At 31.9% G+C, this 24,486-nt stretch overlaps 1 protein-coding gene across 3 annotated transcripts in view; it reads left to right on the forward strand.

Moving 5' to 3' along the window:
• The window catches only part of Pli (E3 ubiquitin-protein ligase pellino), a 270,152-nt gene that overhangs the window by 17,339 nt on the left and 228,327 nt on the right, over positions 1-24,486 (forward strand). Inside the window, exon 1 of one of the 3 annotated variants that reach the window (XM_075367386.1) lies at positions 2,530-3,090. The exons of the other annotated variants lie outside the window; for them this stretch is intronic. Coding sequence (XP_075223501.1) covers positions 3,080-3,090 — 11 coding nt within the window. The 5' untranslated portion in view covers positions 2,530-3,079. Of the gene's footprint in view, positions 1-2,529; positions 3,091-24,486 lie in introns of those variants that run through there. 3 annotated transcript variants of the gene reach the window in all.

Consider the following 24,486-nt stretch of genomic DNA (forward strand, 5'->3'; position numbering starts at 1 on the left):
CTTGGGAAATCAAGATATTTTTACTTAGGGAGGAAGAAGCATGTTATTAGATAATGATTATCCATTGATGTGCTCTTATAAATTCTGCAATCGATTGGTTTATTTCCAGATTTAAAAGAGCTAACTTAACATAAGCTTAGTAAGTTAAACTGTTCAGTGTAAAAAATGGCTGAAGGAGTTTTTATACAGAGATTTAGTTAAGTTCATACATATTATAGGCACTCAAATTGCAGTTAAAAGTAAATATGTGCTAAACTGGATTCAATAAATTATATTTTATTCAGATCAGTACTAATTGTACATTACAGATGATAGTGATTTGGTATATAATTCATATTATATGGTATTTATTATTTGTTATATATAATTATACATTATATAGTAATATTCATTTCAGGAATGAGTAGGTACAGTACTCGTATTTCAATATGCATAACAAAATACTCCAGCTTTGTCTTAACAACTCTAGAGAAAATTTGATAAAGCCTTCATCTGGGCAATTTTTTTTATGAAATAAATTAATTTTAAAATAAATTAGAAGTGGCTAAACGTTCATAAATTTACGTAAAAATTATATATATGAAGAAAAGTGGAGCAAAATACATGAAGATGCTGAATAAATAACATTAGTACAAAAAATATGTATTGATTTAAATAGTTTGAGTACATTTTGTTTATATATTTTTTTTCCCTTTTGTTTTGAAAACTTGTCAACATAATAATGTTCATTTTGTAAATTTAATTTAAAAAGAAATTGGTAGTAAGATCTTAAAAATTTATCTGTTATTACAAAAAAAGAGTGTTAGAAACCAAATTCCTTTGTTATATGCAAAGTATTGTATTGCATTGTGGAAAAATAATTCTGTAGTTTGCTTGATAACGATTATTTATTACTTCTTTTTTAAAAAAAAATCAGAATCTTTAATAAGATAACCTTTCATATCAGATTGCAATACAGATGTGTATAGTATATAATATTTTAAAATGATGAAAAGAATAGTGTTATATTTAAATATTTCAAAACAAATCAGTTGTATGATTTTATTTTCCTATTAGAAATTATAACAGATTTCAAGAAATTTCACTTATAGGCCAACAGATTTGTAAACAGTTTTGATAATGATAATGTTTGAGCAGCTATACTGTGTGATTCAGGAGGAAAGGAAACTGATTCTAGAGCTGGAAATAAGGAAAAAATTTCATATAAACATATTTCCAAAAATGCTTTGTTATTGAGAGTTACAGCCGTAGGACTATTGTAGAACCGAAGTCTGTTGATGCAGAACATCTTCTGCGCGACCACCCCCATCAATTTTTTTTTGTCGGATGTTAAATTAATTTTGATATGTTTACAAATTGTGCTGAAGGGAATAAAAATATGTTTTTGCAGTTTAGTTTTATTTACAAACATGGCTCCTCTCAGCAGCATAATGAAAAGTGTATAATATTTTTCAAGTTACTACTACTAACCCACCGGGTTGGTTTAGTGGTGAATGCATCATCGCAAATCAGTTGATTTTGAAGTAGAGAGTTCCAACGTTCAAATCCTCGTAAAGGCATTTACTTTTGTACGGATTTGAATACTAGATCGTGGATACCCGTGTTGGTGGTTGGGTTTCAATTAACCACACATCTCAGAAATGGTCGACCTGAGACTGTACAAGACAAATTAATTAATAAACACTTCACTTACATTCATATGTATCATTCTCATTCCTCCTCTAAAGTAATACCTGACGGTGATTACCGGAGGCTAAATAGGAAAAAAGTTACTGCTACTGTGTATACCACACTATCTCAAGGATATAACAGAGAGAGAGCGAGTGCGAGTCAATCGCATTTTATGGTGAGACAGTTGCTGTGGTACTATATGCAACGTATTTTATTGCTTACATATTATTCGATGCATCATGTTGTGCGTGTTTCAACCTGTCCGTGCGGGTTGTGATTGCACGAATGTGCATGAATCTACGTTTTACGAGCTCGTTTGTACTCGAATAGTGAGAATGTACTGCGCGCGCATAGCTTTTGTCTGATCGCAAACTGATATTATTTTTATCAAAACAACTTTAGTTCATTATACGGAAGTGTGGGTAGTACTCTACAATTGAGAATTTCAAAGGTGTTAACTTTAGTGTTGAAGACCGGATGAAATTTATTGACTTATTTATGAAATAAATTAAATTTATTGTCACTTTTTCTCTATATGAATCGGTATGGTTTTTTTAAATTTAATTTTAACCGTCAAATTTCATATTTTTATGTGTTTTGTATTATTTTTGAAGAAACTGTTTTAAAAACAACCTAATGACAAAGATTGTTAATTTTCTTATTTTGTCTAAAAAATAATTAAAAATTTAATTTTAAGAAGTTCAAATTATTTTGGGTTGTTTTTTTATCGTTCATTTGTTTTATCAGTGTCAGAAATATTTTCTTCGGGTTTCGTTAATTTTTTTTTCTGTGTAGGGTAACTTTTGGAATAGTTTTAATAAAATTTAATTCTTCTTCTAGTGGGGACTAAAAGCAATAGTTATAATTTGAACCGTTAGGTAGCGTGTACGGTAATATTAATTTTTCGGAAACTAATCCCTCTGCAGTAGTCGTTGCGCATGCGTCAGTACAGCTGGGTTGGCGTCATATGCTGTACTGTTTCCCTCGTCTAAGTAACGTATTCGCCTGTTATTATATTGCAGAATATTGTTTACTTTGATGCCGTGGTGGTTGTTTTGTGCTGTGATTGTGCTATAGGTTGTAATCAACATTTTGCTTTCACATTTAGAATCGTGAAGTTTTGTTCCACTGTAAAAAGTTGTGTTGGGTTCTGGTATTATTTTTAATGTTGTGGATTCGATAGTTACGTACAATACTTGTTAAACCTCGTGTGAATTAGAGAACATAATGTTATTTTATTTCTTATGACAAAATGATTGAACGTCTATCTCATTCTTATTTTGAATACAAGTATTAGTCATTTTTAATTAACATTTAAAATACCACTTTGCGAACATTAACGTATCGAAGAAAAACTTGGGTCTTGTGTGGGGTCCGTACTATTTGTGGAGTAGTCAATAAATAAAACATGGTGATAAAGTGAGTATTCTTATATTTTCATTCATTCCTATCTTCATTTCAGTTCTGAATTGAGGATTTTATATCGTTGGAATTATTTATAATTAGTAGTTTTTTAATTATTTTTTTTTTTACTGTATGTTTAAGATCCCTTCCTCTTGATTGGCCCACCTTTGCCCTAAGTAATAAGACTGTTAACGTTAGCGTAATTAAATGTAAATTATGCCGTCCAGTTATTTGCAGTCCGGCAACATTTATTTTTACAGTAGTAAGAGGGGGGTTGTTATTTGGAGAGGAATCTGTTATCTTTGTTTTACTATGCTTTATTGTTATTTTTTTAATATTACTCTATTTTAACATAATGTTTAATTATAAAATTGAAATGTTTACATAACAGAGAATTTATATTTGTGATTATTATAATAATAAAATGTTTATCTTACTATTAATATTTATGTTTTGTATTTTAAATTGAATAAAAAATTCCACCATAAAATACCATTCACTATTCTCGAGCAGTGATAAATTCTTTAATTTTAGGAAATTTATTTATATGTTTGTTTTAGTCTTTAAATGAAGTTTTAATACTGTATAATCAAATTTGGCAGTAAAGATTTTGATTAATTTTTACTTTATTTGAATAATTATTAGTAATGTTGATTGAAACGTCAGTTTTGAAATTGTAATAATGCGTTATATATGCCTTCTCGAAAGGGGGAAGGGGTGTACCCAGAAGTAGGTATATATTATCCAAATAAAAAGTATGAATAGCTTCATTAAGTAAAATAAGTTTATTTTAGTAATTACTTAGGATCACATACAAAACAATCTGTTTAGTATGTGATCCTAACACAATACTAAACGGAATACTAACGATTACTAAGCATATTGTTTTGTATTCAAATTGAATGCTTTTGGCATTTACACATTCCTGAAGTCTAGCTTTTACACTTATATATACTTTATTGGAAAGTTTATATTTTTTTTGATTTCTTGATGCACGTTTCTATTGAATTGTATCATTTCATCAACAGTATATGGTTTTCTTGAAAATAACTTATTTTTAATAACCTCCCAAAGGATGAAATCTATTGGGATAAAATCTTGATGATCATTCAACTGAACTCATTGATTTATCCACCAATTGGGAAATTCTTGGTCAAGTTAGTCATAGACATTTATGCCGTAGTTGGTAGAAGCCGCATCTTGCTGAAAATATAACTCTTTATCTTGGTCATATTTTGTGGTATAACAGAATATAGCATTTTAAGATACATGTGTTGATGTACAGTTGCATTGAAAATGGCCACTCTGATAACCTCTTTATTTTAGCCTGCTCAGACCATAATCCCAAGATTGATTCAGCTGTTCTTCAAATCTTACATAGGAGTTTTCTGTTTAATAATAAACTCAGTTTTAATTAAGAGCGCCTAACTGTTTCCAGCACTGGACCAATCAGTGTTTTGAATAATGCACCATATTGAATAAACATCAACTTCTTGTTCTTCATTTAAAATTACAGAATTGTATATATAATGCTCTAGATCACCCTCTAATAATCCACGCATTAATCTTGACAGGTACATTTTCAAATCTAAATGTTGAATCTGACATCCCCAAGATATACATACATTCTTTGCCAAACTTGCTATTTTTTCTTATTTTCTCAGACTGAATAAAATGCCTTAGCAACAGACATTTCATTTTCATGTGTAGTGAATGACTGTCTGGTTGGAAACTCCTTCAACACATTGAAAATGGACCCAGTCTAATCAAATTTGTCATGTACTTTATAAATGGTTAGCCTAGATGATAGGTGTATCAAATTGTTAATGAATTTTTTCTGGTCAACTTCATTGTTCAAATGTTTCTTGTTTTTCAAACAATGAAGTTGTTTGAAAATCCACTTTCATATTGATGATTGGTTAAATTACTAGCCATCATAACGACATAGGAAAATTACCTAATTCTTTGCTATGAACTACTACAAGAATTGCTAATGTTATTGAAAATATTGTTTAAAATAATGGTCAGATGATTTGGATTATTTGAAAAAGCGGAGTTAACTATAAAAAGAAAAAAAAACCTTTATACATCCCCCCCTCAGTATGGTATTATTCTCCTATGTAACAATCTTACATTAACATAATGAGAAAATAAAATAATTACAATTACACTAATTAGAATTGTACAATGAATGAGTTCTTTTTTTTACAAAAATGATTTCTTATTATGAAATTTGTGTTATTAATCTAGGTACAGCTTCAAAGTGTAAAAATGTTATTTTTTTTGATTTCGTGAATCACCATGAAGATTTGTATTTTTACACATTGGTCACTATTATCAGAACTAACTTGGGCTGAGGTGCAGTCAGATTTTGGGTTTTAAATTAAGTTAACTGGTCTGAATTTTCAAATTAGTCATTGTTTTCCATATATAAAAGTAAATATAAAAATAACGTATGGGTCCAGGTTATGATTTATTTACCAGAGATCCTTACAATGTAATAGTTTTAAAGACCTTGAGTGTTTTGTGGAGTATATTCCTGAACATTGAAGGGTGTAAATTTATTGATTGTCAAAGATGAGGAATGCTGCATTTATGTAATCTTTGTAGCAGTCAGTGCTTCCTAAAGTACAGCTAAACTAATAACGAATTGCTCTACTTTAAGTATATGATATATTGCATCATGATTTTGTAGTTTCAAAGCCCTGCTGCACTCTAGAGAAAACAATTATAAACAAATAAACATTTTTTTATGTTATTTCAATGCGATCTGATTTTAGATAACTGTTACTGAAAGTTGTACATCTTAATTGATTATTGTTTATCTTTGATTGAGATTTTCATATATGAGGGGGTTATTAGCACTTGTAAGTAGGTATAATTTTTGGTTCTGCAAATTACACATTATTATTTTAGTTATAAGCATTTTCACCGTAGTTGTGTGGAGCTATGTAAATACTTTTATTCCTGAATATTCAAAGGGTTTGCAGATTTTTTTTTCTATTAAACTGTTATCATTTATTTTTTAATATCAACTCCTTCGCACAACCAGATTTTAACAAAGAAGTTTTTGTACTTGTTTCAAAGTAAGTCAGATCCAAGAACTATTTGGTTAGTTAACATGCTGCTTCATTTATCTTTCATTCAACTGTTTATTTCTGCTATCATCTCTATAATATTAATTAAGTCTATGCAATTTTGATTAGTACATAACTTTATCGATTATATTCCATAGCATTCAAAAGTAGTTTATATGTTCGAACAACTACTGACAAAGCTTTCTAATGGTCTTTGTCTAAACTGTCTCATAAGATTCTTCATAATATTCCTTGTTGTACACAGCTTTCTTGCTTTTTCAAAAAGTGTTTGAAAGTAATGTGTAAAGTAGGCATTCTTATTTTCCTCAATTACGTCTTGCATTTCAATATTATAAAACTTTAGCCCACATTTTTTTAAAAATTTTATCTTTAAAGCATTCTTCATCCATTTTTGTATTGTGAAGAAACATTAAATGCTCAAGTACAACTAAAATATTTGTTCAAGACTATTCTGAAGAACCTTAATTTCATATCTCAAAGGGTCATAGTGTATTTCTTATTGCAGGCCTTTCAGTAAGACTGTCCAATAACTTGCTTCCATTTACCATATTTGGCTATGAAGATGCTTCGTGTAGTACCTTCTTATACTATTATTTCTTTTAGTATTGTTTTTGAAGTATTATCCCATCGATGTTTTGGCCCTGCTGCAAAACTTCATTTTCACGATCAATTGCTGTCAAGGCTTTTTGCAACATCTGTATCAAAATAGTATTAGTGATTTCCTGCTGTATTTCCACGACGATTTAAAATTTTTAATACAATATGTGGTAAAATAGAGAAATTTATACATTAAGTCAAAGCTAATGAAAATCAAATTCTATTTTTGTTACTTTTGTGATATTGATTGGAACTTATGTTATTTTAACATAGACATAGCTATGTATTGTTAAGTTTCTTTATTATATGTTTGATTATCTTTTATTGTCATGTGTTGAATGATAAGCTAGTGGCAAAAATGTTCTCTATTGCCTATTGTTTACATATAATAGAAATATTCATCTTTGTTTTAGAAATTAATATTTTCCCCAAATAAATAGTTTTTTGTATATTTGATATGAATGTTTATTTGTAAACTTATATATAGTTTTTTTATTCTTGGTGTTAACTAGTTTCAAACACAGTACCAGAATTATTATCGTATACATGTATTTTTAAATATAATTTTTTTCCGTTGAATAAAATTTACATCTTCGTATAGATTAATTGACCTGATGGTAACTTCTTCAGGTCATGGTCTACCATCGTTGGTCTACATAAAATTACAATGAAATGTAAAAATGGAAAAGTGGTGTTTTTAAAATTCCATTGGTGTTCATTACTCATTTATTCATTGTTTCAAAACCTTTATTCCTCACCATAGTTGATGTTATCTATGTAATTGAAACAAATTACTGTTCAGATTAAGAAGTATAAATTTTATTGAACAAAAAAATGTTTTTTGTTTAAGCTCATTTGCAATGCCCTTAATAATTAAAGACTTCATTTAAAATTGGTTTATATTATTTTTTTAAATATGAGTACAATTATTAGTCTTATCTCTTATAATGTTCATCAATCTTGATGCATTATGTTAACTTTATATATTAAACATATGTTCTTTACTTGCGTTTCCTTTGCTCATAAGACCAGGAAGAAAAAAAAAGGGAAAGATCTCTGCGAGGATGACCGATATGATTGATAGACTAGCTGGAAAAGAAATAAACAATGCTGGGCGGACTGATGTGAAAAACAGAAGACCGTGTGAATGAATTCATCATCTTATAAAAATTAATCTAATGTTAGATTAATTAATGTAATTAATCTAACTAAATTTACTTATTTATTTGACATAGGTCACCCATTTCTGAAATTGACATCCAGTCTAACAAGAATTCCCATGCTGATCTTATTAAGGAAAGTAAGATGTGAGTGCGATTCTTGATATGGGTTTTTTACTACCAAGCCTATATACTTTTGCACATCAGTTTGCCAACTCCTCCAGACTATAGGTGACATGCTAGTGGTGAATGTAGTGTTCCTTTGACAAGCAACATTATTCATTATATGCAATTATTCTCTATATGTAAAGTTAGTACTGACATCAGTACTCTTAGAGAAAATAACAAAGGGCTGTGCCCCTCATACTTATAATTCTTTGCATGTTAGAACCATAAAAAAGACTAGTGGGAAAAGGTTGCATAAAATTATATTCTGTTATGATACTGTGCATTATTGAACTGTAATTCTAAATTGCACGGCAGTCTCTTGGGAGATTTTTTTATAACCAAAAATAAGAAATAGGTTCACATAAACATCTGTCAGAAAACGGTTCGTAAGAGAGTTTCGGCTCGCCATACGTTTAGCCTGCCTTCTGCTCCCTCTGTGAAATTAAATCGTACTAAAATTCTTGGAGTACAAATCCAGGGGTAAATTTGGTGCTTCCTTATGGTTTGTGATCTAAAAAAATTGGATAAAAGTAGTCCAAGAACTCTATCTCACGTAGGTTTTAAGAAAATCGTGGTAAAACACGAACAAGTTTAGTCGGAAAATTTTTTTTTAGGATTGGAATAAAATAAGTTTGTCGAGAATTTAATTCTGAGAAAAGAGATGTAAATATTGTTTATTAAAATTAAACGCAAATTTTTAGAATTTCAACTTTAATTAGAAAAAAAACACGCAAACCGGGTGGGAAAAGTGATACAATTTTTAAAGAGAACAGTTTTCATCAATTTATTTAGCGTATGGCACCAAAACATAACAAACATAGGCACCAAAACATAACACCAATTACAGTCAAAAATTACAAACATTTAACAAATTAATTTAAGCTATTAATTCTGGAAAGTCGCCATCAGGAAATCCTCTGGAGTCCCTTCATAAGCTGTCCTAGGGCAAACTTCTGTGATGTGTTTAACAGTTTGATTTTCACCACATTCGCAAAGGGGCGTCGGTGTTTTACCCCATTTATACAGAAAATAGGCGCACCTACCCTGTTGAGTTCGTATTCTGTTTACCGTTGACCATGTCTAACATGGCAAGTCAAAACCCGGCGGCTTTTGAGTAATGCATGGGATTTGGTTATTCTGCTTTGCGGATCATTCTTGACGCCAGGCGTCAGTTAGGTTAAATCCTTCCTCTGTGGCTGCAGTTGCTGTTTTGATAGGCGGCTTTCTAGATCGAAGATGACCATGATTGGCATCCTCATTGTCCTCGTGCATTGGTAGATTTCGATTGTCTATAATCTTATTGTACTCCCTTATAAGAGCGTTCATACGGCGCAGGTTCGGGGGTGGTATGTGGCTCAATACTGGGAGCCATTCCACAGGTGTAGAGCTGATAATCCCAGCAATCATTCTCATAGTGTTATTAAGTTGAGCATCAATTCTATGAACATAAGGGCTGTTACGCCACACTGGCGCACAATATTCTGCAGCCGAGAAGACGAGATTCAGAATCGATGTGCGCAAAGTGGAAGCTGATGCTCCCCACGTTGTTCTACAGAGCTTATGTATAATGTTGTTTCTCGCTTTTAGTTTCTCAGTAGGTGCTCCTTAAATGAAAGCGTTCTATCAAGTGTCACGCCTAAGTATTTTGGTGTCTTATTGTGGAAGAGTCATATATTTTAGAATAGAATTTTAAGCTCCCTATTAGCGACCTTGTTACTTAGATGGAAGCATGACACCTCTGTTTTACTAGCATTTGGTTGGAGGCGCCATATTCGGAAGTACCTTCCCAGTTTCTCCAGGTCAGCCATCAGGACCTCCTCCGTCTCTTCAAATGATCTACATTTTGTTGTTAGCACCCAGTCATCGGCTTTTTAGATTTGTCTTTGGCATGTCTGCAACATGATGAAGCATCCACTTGTCTGGAATGTCTGGTCTCACGCGAATCACTTTTTCTGAGATTTTCAAGGACACCTTTGTAAAACACTTAGTTGGCAGTTTGTCCTGGAGGAAGGAATTTTTTATGCACTATACCCCTACTGTCAAAAAAGTTAATCGGCATATTTTTGATTTGTTCATTCGAAATTTATTCGGACCGAGTGTGCCACTCTTCGCTTTGTTTCAGGATCGTACTCAAATATTCGGGATTCATTACCTGTGATCACACGATTGAAGAATTCTTGGTCATTGTCAATCCTCTCAAGAAGATCAATGCACACGTTTCTTCGATTTTTCTTCTGTTCCGTTGTGAGGTTTATCGGCACCAATTTTACACAAACCTTTCGCATGTCCAAATCGTCTGTCAAAATTTGATGTACAGTGAAAGCGTGTTTAAATTTAACTGTTCACTCATCTCCTTATTGTTAACCGACGATCTGATCTTAAGAACCCTCACACGCTCAACGTTTTCGTCAGATTTTGAAGTTGAAGGTGTCCCTGAGCGAGGTTTATCTTCAACGTGTGCTCGGCCTTCGAAAAATGATTTGTGCCAGCGAAATACATGTGCTCTTGATAAGCAATGTTGTCCAATGTTCAACTTTTCAAAGGTCACACTCGCGGATTCTCCAAGTTTAACACAAAACTTCATTGTACAACGTCGCTCTAATTTCCGATGCCCCATTTTCGTGACGCACAACAAAAACATAATTTCGCTGATGGCGCTGTCAAAAATAATGTGTTGGCTGACCGGAGTTGAAACTCGTACTGAACTGTGGAAGGGATGAACAAACCGGTCAAGCACAGACCGGTAGACAGCGTTGCCAGATCGCTCGCAGTGTTACCAATCTCATTACTTTTCTCACTCACCTCGTATATCGAGACATTTTAAAATTTGAGATTTATAACTTGTAATTTCATTGAATAAATAAGGATAAACAAGAACAAAACAAAAGTAATGAAATGTAGTAGAAATAACAAAGATGGACCACTGAATGTGAAAATAGGAGAAAAGATTACGGAGGTAGAACAATTTTGTTATTTGGGAAGTAGAATTACTAAAGATGGACGAAGCAGGAGCGATATAAAATGCCGAATAGCACAAGCTAAACGAGCCTTCAGTAAGAAATATAAGTTGTTTACATCAAAAATTAATTTAAATATCAGGAAAAGATTTTTGAAAGTGTATGTTTGGAGTGTCGCTTTATATGGAAGTGAAACTTGGACAATCGGAGTATCTGAGAAGAAAAGGTTAGAAGCTTTTGAAATGCGGTGCTATAGGAGAATGTTAAAAATTAGATGTGTGGATAAAGTGACAAATGAGGAGGTATTGCGACAAATAGATGAAGAAAGAAGCATTTGGAAAAATATAGTTAAAAGAAGAGACAGACTTATAGGCCACATACTAAGGCATCCTGGAATAGTCGCTTTAATTTTGGAAGGACAGGTAGAAGGGAAAAATTGTGTAGGCAGGCCACGTTTGGAATATGTAAAACAAATTGTTAGGGATGTAGGATGTAGAGGGTATACTGAAATGAAACGACTAGCACTAGATAGGGAATCTTGGAGAGCTGCATGAAACCAGTCAAATGACTGAAGACAAAAAAAAAATTTCATTGATTATACTTCTATTTAAAGAAATTGTTTCTCTAAAGAAATCTTCATCTCAGGTGGTGTAGTATAGCGTTCTAGAAATAATATTTTTTAAGGCAATATCTGTTGGCTGATATTTTGGATAAACAAAATGATTTGCTGAAGAAAATCATTATTGTTACGAATTAATGGGACCAGTAAATTATTGGGGATATCATAATAGTTGGGATTTGTCATCGTGATGTGTCATATGATTATTCAGTGAATAAATAGCTAAGTTGTTAGCTATAAAAATATAAATTTTTAATGTTTATAAAATAATTTTTTCTTGTGTATCGGGGTTCTTTTTCACTCGCATTTCAAGAACGTGAAGTTTAGGTGTACCTCACCGGTGCTGCCGTTATGTTTAAACTTGTTCTCGGGTAGATTATAAAAGTATAAGAAATTACAGTAATCTCGTCGAAAAGGTTATACGTTTCTTCAAAAGGTTTGTATTCTTAACGCTAATAATTGGATCTTTGCAGGTTTTCTTTAAGGTACACATTGAACCTATTCAGTAAAACTTTTGTGTCCGGAGGAAATGTTAATGCATAATCATCGATTGTGATGTTCTGCTACCATTCTGGAGAAGTTACTATCGATCACCTTAGGAATTGCAGACGAAGAGGATGTTCACTACCTGTAAGGGCTTGAAATACTCCAGGATCAGTTAATTGTTTTGATTTACGGTCTTTCCATTAATAGATCATTCCTTTATCAATATCCACCCCCGTTCCTTTATCTTTGATCCTTTCCTTCCCTGTGGATTTTTCTAAAATCCCATTAGAATGATTTTAAGAATTAGTTTATGTTAATCGTGTCCTTTGTATTTACGTTAAGAAATGGGAACGGTTCTGGCCTTGTAAAGCTTTCTGGAAGCTGTTTCCAATTTTGTATCTGTTGAAAAAACCAAGATTTGCGTTTTATTTTGGCTTTAATTATTTTACTTAGGGTTTTCCGGTTGTAGGTTCAAAATTCATTGGAGGTACTATTTGTTTACTTCGGTCACGTGTTCTTCTTGGTTTTTCTTTTTGTTTTCTCTCCCTGAGTGGTCTGCTTATAATTGTAAATGATCTCGGTGCAACAGTTTCGTGCATTACATTACTGCTAACCGTCTATTACGGTTGTGAAATATGAAAATGCTCGTTACAAAACAGAGTTGCTCGCTGTGGAAGTATTAATAATCAGTATTCAGTCTCTTCGGTGAACGAGAGAAAAGTGTTAGCCTGATTGAATGTCGCCTATATTTTGATGGATTTGCTATACCGTTACCTACATTGTATTAGGCCCTCAAAGAAAATAGCTGAGAAATCATTTTGGTCCTCGCTTTCATTAGAGCAGGCTTCTTACGGAATGCAAGTTATTTTTCAAACTTACTAATAGTTATTTGCAAACGTTGGGGGTTTGTCACTTGATAGACAGAATACATCGTTCTAGGTGAAGTAACTGTATAAAAATATTGTACAAGCTGTCGTAAAATAATCATTGTACCCTATAATGGGGAAAATAATTTAGCTGTCACACATTCGATATTATTTTTTTGAATTTAAAAAAATTATTTAAATGAAATTGTTTTAAAAATGATTTTTATTAGTATTATAAGTGTTTTATTTTTGACTAAATCTATTTTAAGTGGCTGCTAGTATGTCATGATAAAATTTAATAATTTTGGTAGCGTATTTATAATTAAAAATATTGTGACAGTGGGCGAATAAGTATGCGCTTTAAGGTTTTGTGCCAACTGAATTCTACATTGTGTTTGAAACGTGTGCGTTTGTATGTCGAACCGATGTAGGCATGTGGGTGTCTCGAGTGGGCATTTAAATGAGTTGTATTTTTATATTTAGTTACAAAATTATATTTTAATATTTTTACTTGCTCAAAATAATTACTAAATAGTGAAATATGACTTGTAATTATTATTATAATTATAAATTTTGACAATTGATTTTATTTTAACGTATTATTTAAAAAAAATATTGTTAGTAAATGTTGCGTTGGTGACAGTTTAATTTGTTTGTGTAGGACTATCTATCTGATTTTTCAGTCTTGAATTTCTTAGGTGGTTGATATTTTTGTTATATTAATTTTTCACTATTAGGCCAGACCTCCAGATTTTTAAAGTTAGTTCATTTCCGGCCAGTTTATTATTACTCTGATATCGGGTGCATTTAAATTTGAAACTTTGGATTTCATTTTGCAGAAATGAATCTTATTTTGTGAAAAATGAAAATGGAGCTTTCTACCTAAATATCTTTTGGAAACATAACGGTTCGCGAAGTTCGCAAAAAAATACTGAAAGAAATCACGTTAAACATTATTAATTTGTGATCGTCACAAAACATTTTCGGGTATTTTTTAAACTGCATTATATGAAAATAATACGTAAATTTCTCTGCGATTACTTGAACCTGATTTACGAATTCGTGAAATAATCGTGTATACGTGTATCTTCATTTTATTCTATTTTTACTTTATGGGAGACTGGTTTCCTTTTTTCTTATGTATAAACTAACTCTACCGATTATTGAATTAAAGACCTCTTAAATTCATAATTATTTACTTTACAACTTACTCAACTTAACTATACGTATGGTTATATTTCACTTTAAAAAAGAACCTGTTTAAAAAAATAACTGTTACAGTTTTTTATTTATGCAAATTTAAATATTATTAAATAATAAATACATAAAAAATATATAAATTTTATGTATTTTGTTTCAGTAGAAATTGTAGTTATAGTATTATTTAATAATTAAAAAAAAATTGTAGTTTTGTTTTCATATAAATTTTTTTTGTAAATTTTAAGATATTTTATTTATTTCTATTTTTTCGTTTTACGGTTTTTTGTTTTGTTTACCAAAGTATATGTTAAAAATAATTGTGTATTTTTTCTTTAATTTGAAGTTTATTAATAAAACTTACATAAACGCGTGGTTATATGTCATTTGATTGGAGATTTCATCAAAGAGGAAAGCTTTCTTGAAGTTTCATATTGTGCAGTAACTTTATGTCAATATTTAGAACTTACTTTATTGAATTCTGAATTTTCGGATTCTTATTAAATGAAAAGAATGCTTGTTAAAATTTTGATGAGTTGATTCTACTAATTGAAATGATTCGGCGAGAGATGTTCTTATTTTAGTACGTTGTTTTTTTTTTTTTTTTTTTTTTTTTTTGTAATACGTGAGTGTTAGTAGACCTTATTACTTATAAAACGGCGAAGTAATCTTTTTGAACTCCCTCATTGCTTAAGTTATCGCTTTATCGAACATAATTTTCAGTAAAAGCCCACGACTAGAATTTTTTTTTAAAGACAAGTAATTATCGTTCATTTGTTCTGTACAAAAAGTCTTTTTTTTTTTTTTTGTAATATTTTCATATTTCTGAAAAATATAATTATATTTTAATGTGTTATAAATAATAGAAACTTATCGTCGAATAAATATTTCTCTGCGTTATAATTTCATTGCGATTTTTTTTCAACACGATTAAATAATTTAGCGAGCGATTGGAATTACCATATCGAGTTACTACTGTGTTGTATACTAAGAACTGATATATTCACTAGTAATGATGATTCATAGACGACGTGTTTCAGCATGTTCGTGAATAGTAATATACTGTGTATCATAGGACGGCCATATCATCGTTATGTAATGCGCTAGTGACCTCAGTTACGTTTATCGTAAACGAATGAATAACTTTGTCGAAATATTATTTTTAAGTATCGTAATATTTTAATAATTTTTCAGACGATGTCACCATTATATTGTAATTGCAAACTATCGCAATGGCGACGTAACGTCTTAAAAAAGCGTAATAATTATGTTAACCGTGCATCTGTTGTAATATAATACGGTCCGTCTTGTTAGCATCTCGACCGAGTTCGTTAAGTACTCTGTAAGTCTGTTTAAAGAAATAACTCCTAGTCACGATGTGGTGAAGTGCGGGTGGGGATAGTGACCGCTCGACTCTCCCGTTGATTATTATCATCGGTCGCGCCTGTTTTGACCCGTCTGCTTATTTGAAGTTAGCGGTTTCATTAATGCGATCGTTTGGTTTCGTTATTGATTTCAACATTTAGTTACATTATGATTTTATTTATAACCGTTGTCTGTACGTAGAATTATAATTTTATAAGAGATTATTTTTATTTTGACCTTTAAATAATTTTGTAAATTACTGCGACCGCTTTACTTTTTAATTAAATGAGTTTTTTTGTGGCCGGTATTTCATAATTTGTCATTTTTTTTAATGGGACGGAAGTTGTTAATTTTCATGTATGGTATTTTTTTTTTTTTTTACTTTGTTTTGATTTTACCACCTCCCATTCTAATGGAAAGGCTCACATACGCACCCTTTTTAACAATTCTTACAGTTAGCTTTTAGAGAAACTTAATGTGAATTCACACCGCCTTGCTTTACCTCTTAAAAAACAATAAGACTACCTCTTCAACCCTTTTTTCCATTATTTCATACGTTCTCAGTATTCTGTTTTGTAATTATTCTCTTTGTACTAGATTTTTAAGTAACAACTTTATATTGTTTAAGACATTATAATGGCGACTTCATTAAGCTAATTCATATTTTTATCAAACCGTTTTTAGTTATTAATGATAATATATAGCCTACAGTTTACGAGTTTCGTAACAAGTAGCAGTTCGTTCGATTCGGAACTTTTTTATTGCTTTGTTAAAGTTGTTGTAATTTAATTAATATTTTTATATTAAGGTGTACGGTATAATATATAAGGTGTACGTTAAATATGAAACTGATTTCGGATAGAAATTTTTTGTAATAGAAGCTTCTGATTTTCAGCTCTGAATATTAATAGTTTTCTCTTATGATAAAGAAATATGTTACAGATATTTTTGTATTAAAATAATAATAATGTATGCATGTATTGTAACGTTAATTTCGTTGTAAACGTTTTAGATTTCTAGGTATAAAAAGTGTACGATAGGGGTCGGTTTTAAAGCTGGTTATTTTATATTCAAACCGACGGACGTGGTATGTGGCTTCTATTACAATTAATTAATCGTTTACGGAAGAAGGTGTTTGTTTACAACCGAAGTTACGTTATTTATTTATTTTTCAATCAATTTTGTACCGTATTCTTTTATTTCTAATGCTCATGTTCGGTAACTTACAAAATTCTTAAAATTAAAGCGCCAGTGTATGTATTAAAAGTTTATAAAATTCTTAAAATATATATTTATATAATGTATGCAATTTGTGACAAGCATACACATTATATAGACTCGCTATTTTCTAATCCATTTTCGGTAAACCTTACACACACGCACACGCACACCTATGACCCGTGGTGATCGTGTATATCTCCCAACTCCCTTGATCGATTGCAGTCAAAATTAAATAACATTAGTGACGCTTGCTCTGAAGTTATCGACAAAATTTAATGGAAATTTTAAATTCTGAAACAAAAGTATAACTGACGAAAAAATAGTAAAATTAGGGTTGTTATTCCCCTTCGTGAATGAAATACCTGAATATATATAATCAAAGGGACATACTGATGTTACGGAATCGTCTAATTACTGGAAGAATATGACTTGTGAATTCAGAAACGAGAAAAAGAGGTTTATTCTTTCATGAGGATTTCAATAAGTCTAAACCATAAGAAAATAGCTACCTAAGAGACGTTCAGTTATGTGAAAAAATTTAGCTACCTCTCAAATTAAATTTTGAGAATAGGAACCATTAGGTCCCGTCTCTCTCTGCCCTTGACCGATTGTGACCAAAATTAACCGGTGCAAAAAAAATATTATAAAAAGTTAAAAGATTACAAAATTCCCTCGACAAGCATGCACGTAAATACGTATTATTTTCTAATTCATTACTGGTAATGATTTCGATATTTACTCTACGCATTACGAAAAATAAGTTTAATTTCTGTATCTATTGATATACGCGATTCAATAACGCATTTATATCAAGTTACTAGTAAATAGCAAACAGATTTCATAGTATCACGAATAGAAAAGAAATGATGCATATAATTTAATATTATGCTACTCCCCATGTACTGAAATCATCGTGCCAATTATCGTGCGAAGCAGTTCATCCAGTCTGGAGTTTGCAAGCAAGACAGGCGCGCGCACGCACGTGTGTGTATAATACACTGCACATTTAGTGCCTGTATGTAAAACTATAATATACTAATACTGTTTTAAAAAAGTTCTTTTTTCTTGTACTTCCGTATCTTAAGCGCCTTATGTCGCCATCATTTCACATTTCGTAAAAACTGTTTGAGTTTCCTCATTCATCGTTTTTAAATTCTGGTACTTAAAGGCAAAATTTTTTTAAAGTTGATTTTTGTCTAGATTTAAAATTGCTTCACAACGAACAGGTTATTTATTTTTATTTAAGCCCGTCTCATAACCGATTGTCTTTTTTACTTTAATAAATTTTATTAACAGAGTAAACTTTACGACTTCCCAGATTATCGATCTATTTTTTTTCTGTTTGTTAATCTTTTAGGCAGTTTTTCTTCCGTCTTTTATATTATTAGACTTTCTTATTTGTCATTCTGATTCTTATTGTAGCTTACACAACAACAAGAGAGCTACAGGCTCTCGTATGTGCTCGTATATATTTGAAGCGATTAGGAAAATACGACTTTACTCAAAAGTTATTTCGTCCTCAGTTAGATATTTTGTACAGCTATCGGATGGTCCGATCGAATTATAAAAATATTTAGAATTGAGTCGTTTTAAAAGGTTTCCACAAACTTAATCTTACCCGCATTTCCTCGGGTGGTACGGAGGAAGTCTACCCATAAACGAATCACGGTATTGTTTTATAATTTTGTATCGGCTAGATTCACACATTAGTCGAAAAATATTTCGTCCTCCGAAACCTAAGCTACCGAGTGCAATTTCTCAGGTTTCTTTAAAAAAATTCTCCTCTCTGAATTGAGCGGTGTGGAAAAATATACCTTTAAATTTTTCTTATATCCGTTAATTTACTACAGAAAGTTTGCGCTCGGAAATGTGGTATGTGGAAAATTTAATCCCGGACCATTCCTGATGCACAGATTATTTAAAGCACGTTCTCCTTTTTTCATTCATTTTTTTTCAGCACAATATAAAGCCACAACCACGCAGGATGATAATCATTTTTTTCATAAAAATATTTGAAAAAGCGATAATATAAATGAGGTTGTACTTGTTACAGACTGAATATTAAAGTATTAACATTCTTCTACCTTTATTACTGTTGCATGTTTGGATATTAGATTCAAAAAATCTGATGTGGACACCACATGACTTCCTTATACGCCTGTTAAATTACATATACATATATTTTTACAGCCAGAGGTTAATAATTATTAATAAATGAATAAATTTAAGTTAAAAAAAATCTTCCTTTGTAAGATCCAAACATTTCATGAATTAAAATTTTATTTGGCTATAACTCTGGAACCAATGAAAATAAGTACCACTTATTATATATCGAAAAGATCGATGTATCGATGTTGAAAAGCGCTAAGTGAGGGCTTATTACTATTATGAAAAATACCAAAATCCATATTTCTACATCCTTACGGCTAATCGTTTTCGAGTTATGCGAGATGCATACGTACTTACAGACGTCACGGCGAAACTGGTCAAAATTGATATTTCCGTGTTAATCTGAAAAGCGAAATTTTTCGCGACGACTATACTTTCCTTACTTCGTATAAGGAAGGAACACATGGATTTTCAATCGCTTGCTTTTTTCAATGTCTTTTAGAGTATCGGTCAAAAATTCGGTCACGCTGTGTCGAACAAAATTGAATGATAAAATTAAGTCTGTAATAAAAGCACTATTTCTATCGTTATATTATAGTTAACGTTATCGAAATACTTTTAAAAAATGTACTGAGGAGTAGTTTCAGGATTATGTAAGCGGTGATGTGCTGTGTTAGAACACACTGTACGCATAAGAAATGGGGCGCAAGATTTACTGAAGCATCTTGACTAGAACCGAGGGTGAATAATAGCTGCGGAGAGTGAGCCGGCACGTAAACCTCAATCCACTTTAAATAGAAGGGCTGGGTTCTTTCTTTTAAAAAATAACTGTCGTTTTGTTAAAAGAATAAAGTAGAAATGGTTTTCTTAATCCTTTTAGTACTACAATTTATAACAATAAAAAAAAACTATCGATATCGATTTGACGATTCGTTTTTTATTATTTTTAGCGCTAAAACTTTCAATTCTAGTGTTAAAGTTGATTAGAAATGCTTTAAGTGTTTGCTTACAAATCAAACCCTTAATTAAGATGAGGTTTTCTCTCTTAGCAAGATTTATTACTTTTTGTCATCAGCGGTTTCATCGGTCGGGGGTCTCCTATTAGAGGTGTACAAGTGTATTTTCAGTCTGTGTCTTACTTTACCGTTTTTACCTTCAAATCCCTCTTATTAAATTTACTCAACGTGGATTTCTTAATGTGCTGTTCGTCAACCTAGCTCACTCTTTATCAGAATCTGTTGCAAATCTGTCTTTCCTCTTTTATTCTTGAGACCGTCTCGTCGTTTCGAAATTTTAAAATGTCGTGTAACATTTCAGATTCCACTGTTGTGTTTTTCCCCGTTTTATTTATTTCTATCGATCGTATTTACTTATCGTAAATAGTGCACGCCACACAAACCTTTTAAACATTTTTATCGTAATTTTTAAATTTCTACTTGATTAGTCGATATATTTTTTGCATGACATTCTTGTCGATCGTGCCGATCAGCCTTCGATGTCCATATTTATAATTTTACTAAGTAAATAACTAACCTAGTTAATTCTTCCTGCGATTATGCCATCGGCATCTTTTTTTTCTCTCCTCAAATAGTTTCTTTACTCTTAGATTTACGTTCCTTTGTTGCTGCTTGTATGTAAAAGTTGAAAATAAATCGTTTTCTTTTCCGTTTCATAAATTTTGCGTACAAAATATTTAAAACTTATTTTTTCTTTCTTAGTGCTGCTTAGACTAATTATAGTATATTATAGTATAGTATCGTTTCTTAATATTTTATTCTTTTTTAAATTTGTAAATTTACGGAAGTATCGCGTTACTATTATCTGTTCATTCGTGTTCTTTTTTTGGTCGGGGGGGGGGGGATTAATAGAAAAGAGAAAACTTCGATTATTATTCCGACTTTTTCTCTATTGCTCGAACGTTTTGATGTCTCGTCGGGCTCAGTCTTCTAATTGGTGCGGGATATTTAGCTCGTCAGATTTAATAATATACAAGAGATCGTTATGCTTATTTTTGTTTCTTTGTGCGGTATGTTTTTGCAGATTTTGCATACTATCGGAAAATCGGCTCTTCTTTTTGCGATTTTCACTGGGATCGATTGTTCAGGTCCGTTTATATTTTATCATATTATTCATTGAATTTGTCGGTTCTATTTCTTATTATCGTTCTACTATCTTTATCGATTTTTAAACCGGTTAGATTATTTATGAAATTTTAATGGAGACCGCTTACGTTTATATTAAAATTGTTTTCCATCGGTTCTCTGTTATTAATATGTTTTTAAAACTTTTTATTTATCTGTTTTTTTGATCGAGTTGAGGGTATCTTTGCTTATCTGCATGCCGAGAACAGTGAAATGAATGTAATCTGTACGGGTGACAATTCGTTTTAATTATAAGGTTTTCTGAATTATGAACTGCCTTAGTCTTGGGCAAAGAAAGTCGGGCTTTTTTTTTTTTTTTGTCTTCAGTCATTTGACTGGTTTGATGCAGCTCTCCAAGATTCCCTATCTAGTGCTAGTCGTTTCATTTCAGTATACCCTCTACATTCTACATCCCCAACAATTTGTTTTACATACTCCAAACGTGGCCTGCCTACACAATTTTTCCCTTCTACCTGTCCTTCCAATATTAAAGCGACTATTCCAGGATGCCTTAGTATGTGGCCTGTAAGTCTGTCTCTTCTTTTAACTATATTCTTCCAAATGCTTCTTTCTTCATCTATTTGCCGCAATACCTCTTCATTTGTCACTTTATCCACCCATCTGATTTTTAACATTCTCCTATAGCACCACATTTCAAAAGCTTCTAATCTTTTCTTCTCAGATACTCCGATTGTCCAAGTTTCACTTCCATATAAAGCGACACTCCAAACATACACTTTCAAAAATCTTTTCCTGACATTTAAATTCATTTTTGATGTAAACAAATTATATTTCTTACTGAAGGCTCGTTTAGCTTGTGCTATTCGGCATTTTATATCGCTCCTGCTTCGTCCATCTTTAGTAATTTTACTTCCCAAATAACAAAATTCTTCTACCTCCATAATCTTTTCTCCTCCTATTTTCACATTCAGGGGTCCATCTTTGTTACTTCTACTACATTTCATTACTTTTGTTTTGTTCTTGTTTATTTTCATGCGATAGTTCTTGCGTAGGACTTCATCTATGCCATTCATTGTTTCTTCTAAATCCTTTTTACTCTCGGCTAGAATTACTATATCATCAGCAAATCGTAGCATCTTTATCTTTTCACCTTGTACTGTTACTCCGAATCTAAATTGTTCTTTAATATCATTAACTGCTAGTTCCATGTAAAGATTAAAAAGTAACGGAGATAGGGAACATCCTTGTCGGACTCCCTTTCTTATTAGGGCTTCTTTCTTATGTTCTTCAATTGTTATTGTTGCTGTTTGGTTCCTGTACATGTTAGCAATTGTTCTTCTATCTCTGTATTTGAACCCTAATTTTTTTAAAATGCTGAACATTTTATTCCAATCTACGTTATCGAAAGCCTTTTCTAGGTCTATAAACGCCAAGTATGTTGGTTTGTTTTTCTTTAATCTTCCTTCTACTATTAATCTGAGGCCTAAAATTGCTTCCCTTGTCCCTATACTTTTCCTGAAACCAAATTGGTCTTCTCCTAACACTTCTTCCACTCTCCTCTCAATTCTTCTGTATAAAATTCTAGTTAAGATTTTTGATGCATGACTAGTTAAACTAATTGTTCTGTATTCTTCACATTTATCTGCCCCTGCTTTCTTTGGTATCATAACTATAACACTTTTTTTGAAGTCTGACGGAAATTCCCCTTTTTCATAAATATTACACACCAGTTTGTATAATCTATCAATCGCTTCCTCACCTGCACTGCGCAGTAATTCTACAGGTATTCCGTCTATTCCAGGAGCCTTTCTGCCATTTAAATCTTTTAATGCTCTCTTAAATTCAGATCTCAGTATTGTTTCTCCCATTTCATCCTCCTCAACTTCCTCTTCTTCCTCTATAACACCATTTTCTAATTCATTTCCTCCGTATAACTCTTCAATATATTCCACCCATCTATCGACTTTACCTTTCGTATTATATATTGGTGTACCATCTTTGTTTAACACATTATTAGATTTTAATTTATGTACCCCAAAATTTTCCTTAACTTTCCTGTATGCTCCGTCAATTTTACCAATGTTCATTTCTCTTTCCACTTCTGAACACTTTTCTTTAATCCACTCTTCTTTCGCCAGTTTGCATTTCCTATTTATAGCATTTCTTAAATGCCGATAGTTCCTTTTACTTTCTTCATCATTAGCATTCTTATATTTTCTACGTTCATCCATCAGCTGCAATATATCGTCTGAAACCCAAGGTTTTCTACCAGTTCTCTTTATTCCGCCTAAGTTTGCTTCAGCTGATTTAAGAATTTCCTTTTTAACATTCTCCCATTCTTCTTCTACATTTTCTACCATATCTTTTTTACTCAGACCTCTTGCGATGTCCTCCTCAAAAATCTTCTTTACCTCCTCTTCCTCAAGCTTCTCTAAATTCCACCGATTCATCTGACAACTTTTCTTCAGGTTTTTAAACCCCAATCTACATTTCATTATCACCAAATTATGGTCGCTATCAATGTCTGCTCCAGGGTAAGTTTTGCAGTCAACGAGTTGATTTCTAAATCTTTGCTTAACCATGATATAATCTATCTGATACCTTCCAGTATCGCCTGGCTTTTTCCAAGTGTATATTCTTCTATTATGATTTTTAAATTGGGTGTTGGCAATTACTAAATTATACTTCGTGCAAAATTCTATAAGTCGGTCCCCTCTTTCATTCCTTTTGCCCAGCCCATATTCACCCACTATATTTCCTTCCTTGCCTTTTCCAATGCTTGCATTCCAATCTCCAACTATTATTAAATTTTCATCTCCCTTTACGTGTTTAATTGCTTCATCAATCTCTTCGTATACACACTCTACCTCATCATCATCATGGGCGCTTGTAGGCATATAAACGTTAACAATCGTTGTCGGTTTAGGTTTTGATTTTATCCTTATTACAATGATTCTATCGCTATGCGTTTTGAAATACTCCACTCTCCTCCCTATCTTCTTGTTCATCACGAAACCTACTCCTGCCTGCCCATTATTTGACGCTGAGTTAATTACTCTAAAATCACCTGACCAAAAGTCGCCTTCTTCTTCCCACCGAACCTCACTAATTCCTACTATATCCACATTCACCCTATCCATTTCCCTTTTTAAATTTTCTAGCCTACCAACCTTTTTTAAGCTTCTAACATTCCACGCTCCGACTCGTAGAATGTTATTTTTTAATTTTCTGGTGACCCCTTCCTTAGTAGTCCCCACCCGGAGATCCGAACGGGGGACTATTTTACCTCCGGAATATTTTACCAAGGAAGGCGCCTCCATTGTTGCTATGTGAAAATGCAGAGAGCCACATTTTCTTGGAAAAAAAGCAGCTGTAGTTTTCCATTGCTTTCAGCTGCGCAGTACTCAGAGGACTGAGTGATGTTGATACGGCCGTTTAAGTCATTGTGACTCACGCCCCTAACAAC

This window comes from Lycorma delicatula, chromosome 5 (genome assembly GCF_047948215.1).
Source record: "Lycorma delicatula isolate Av1 chromosome 5, ASM4794821v1, whole genome shotgun sequence".
Lineage (NCBI taxonomy): Eukaryota > Metazoa > Arthropoda > Insecta > Hemiptera > Fulgoridae > Lycorma > Lycorma delicatula.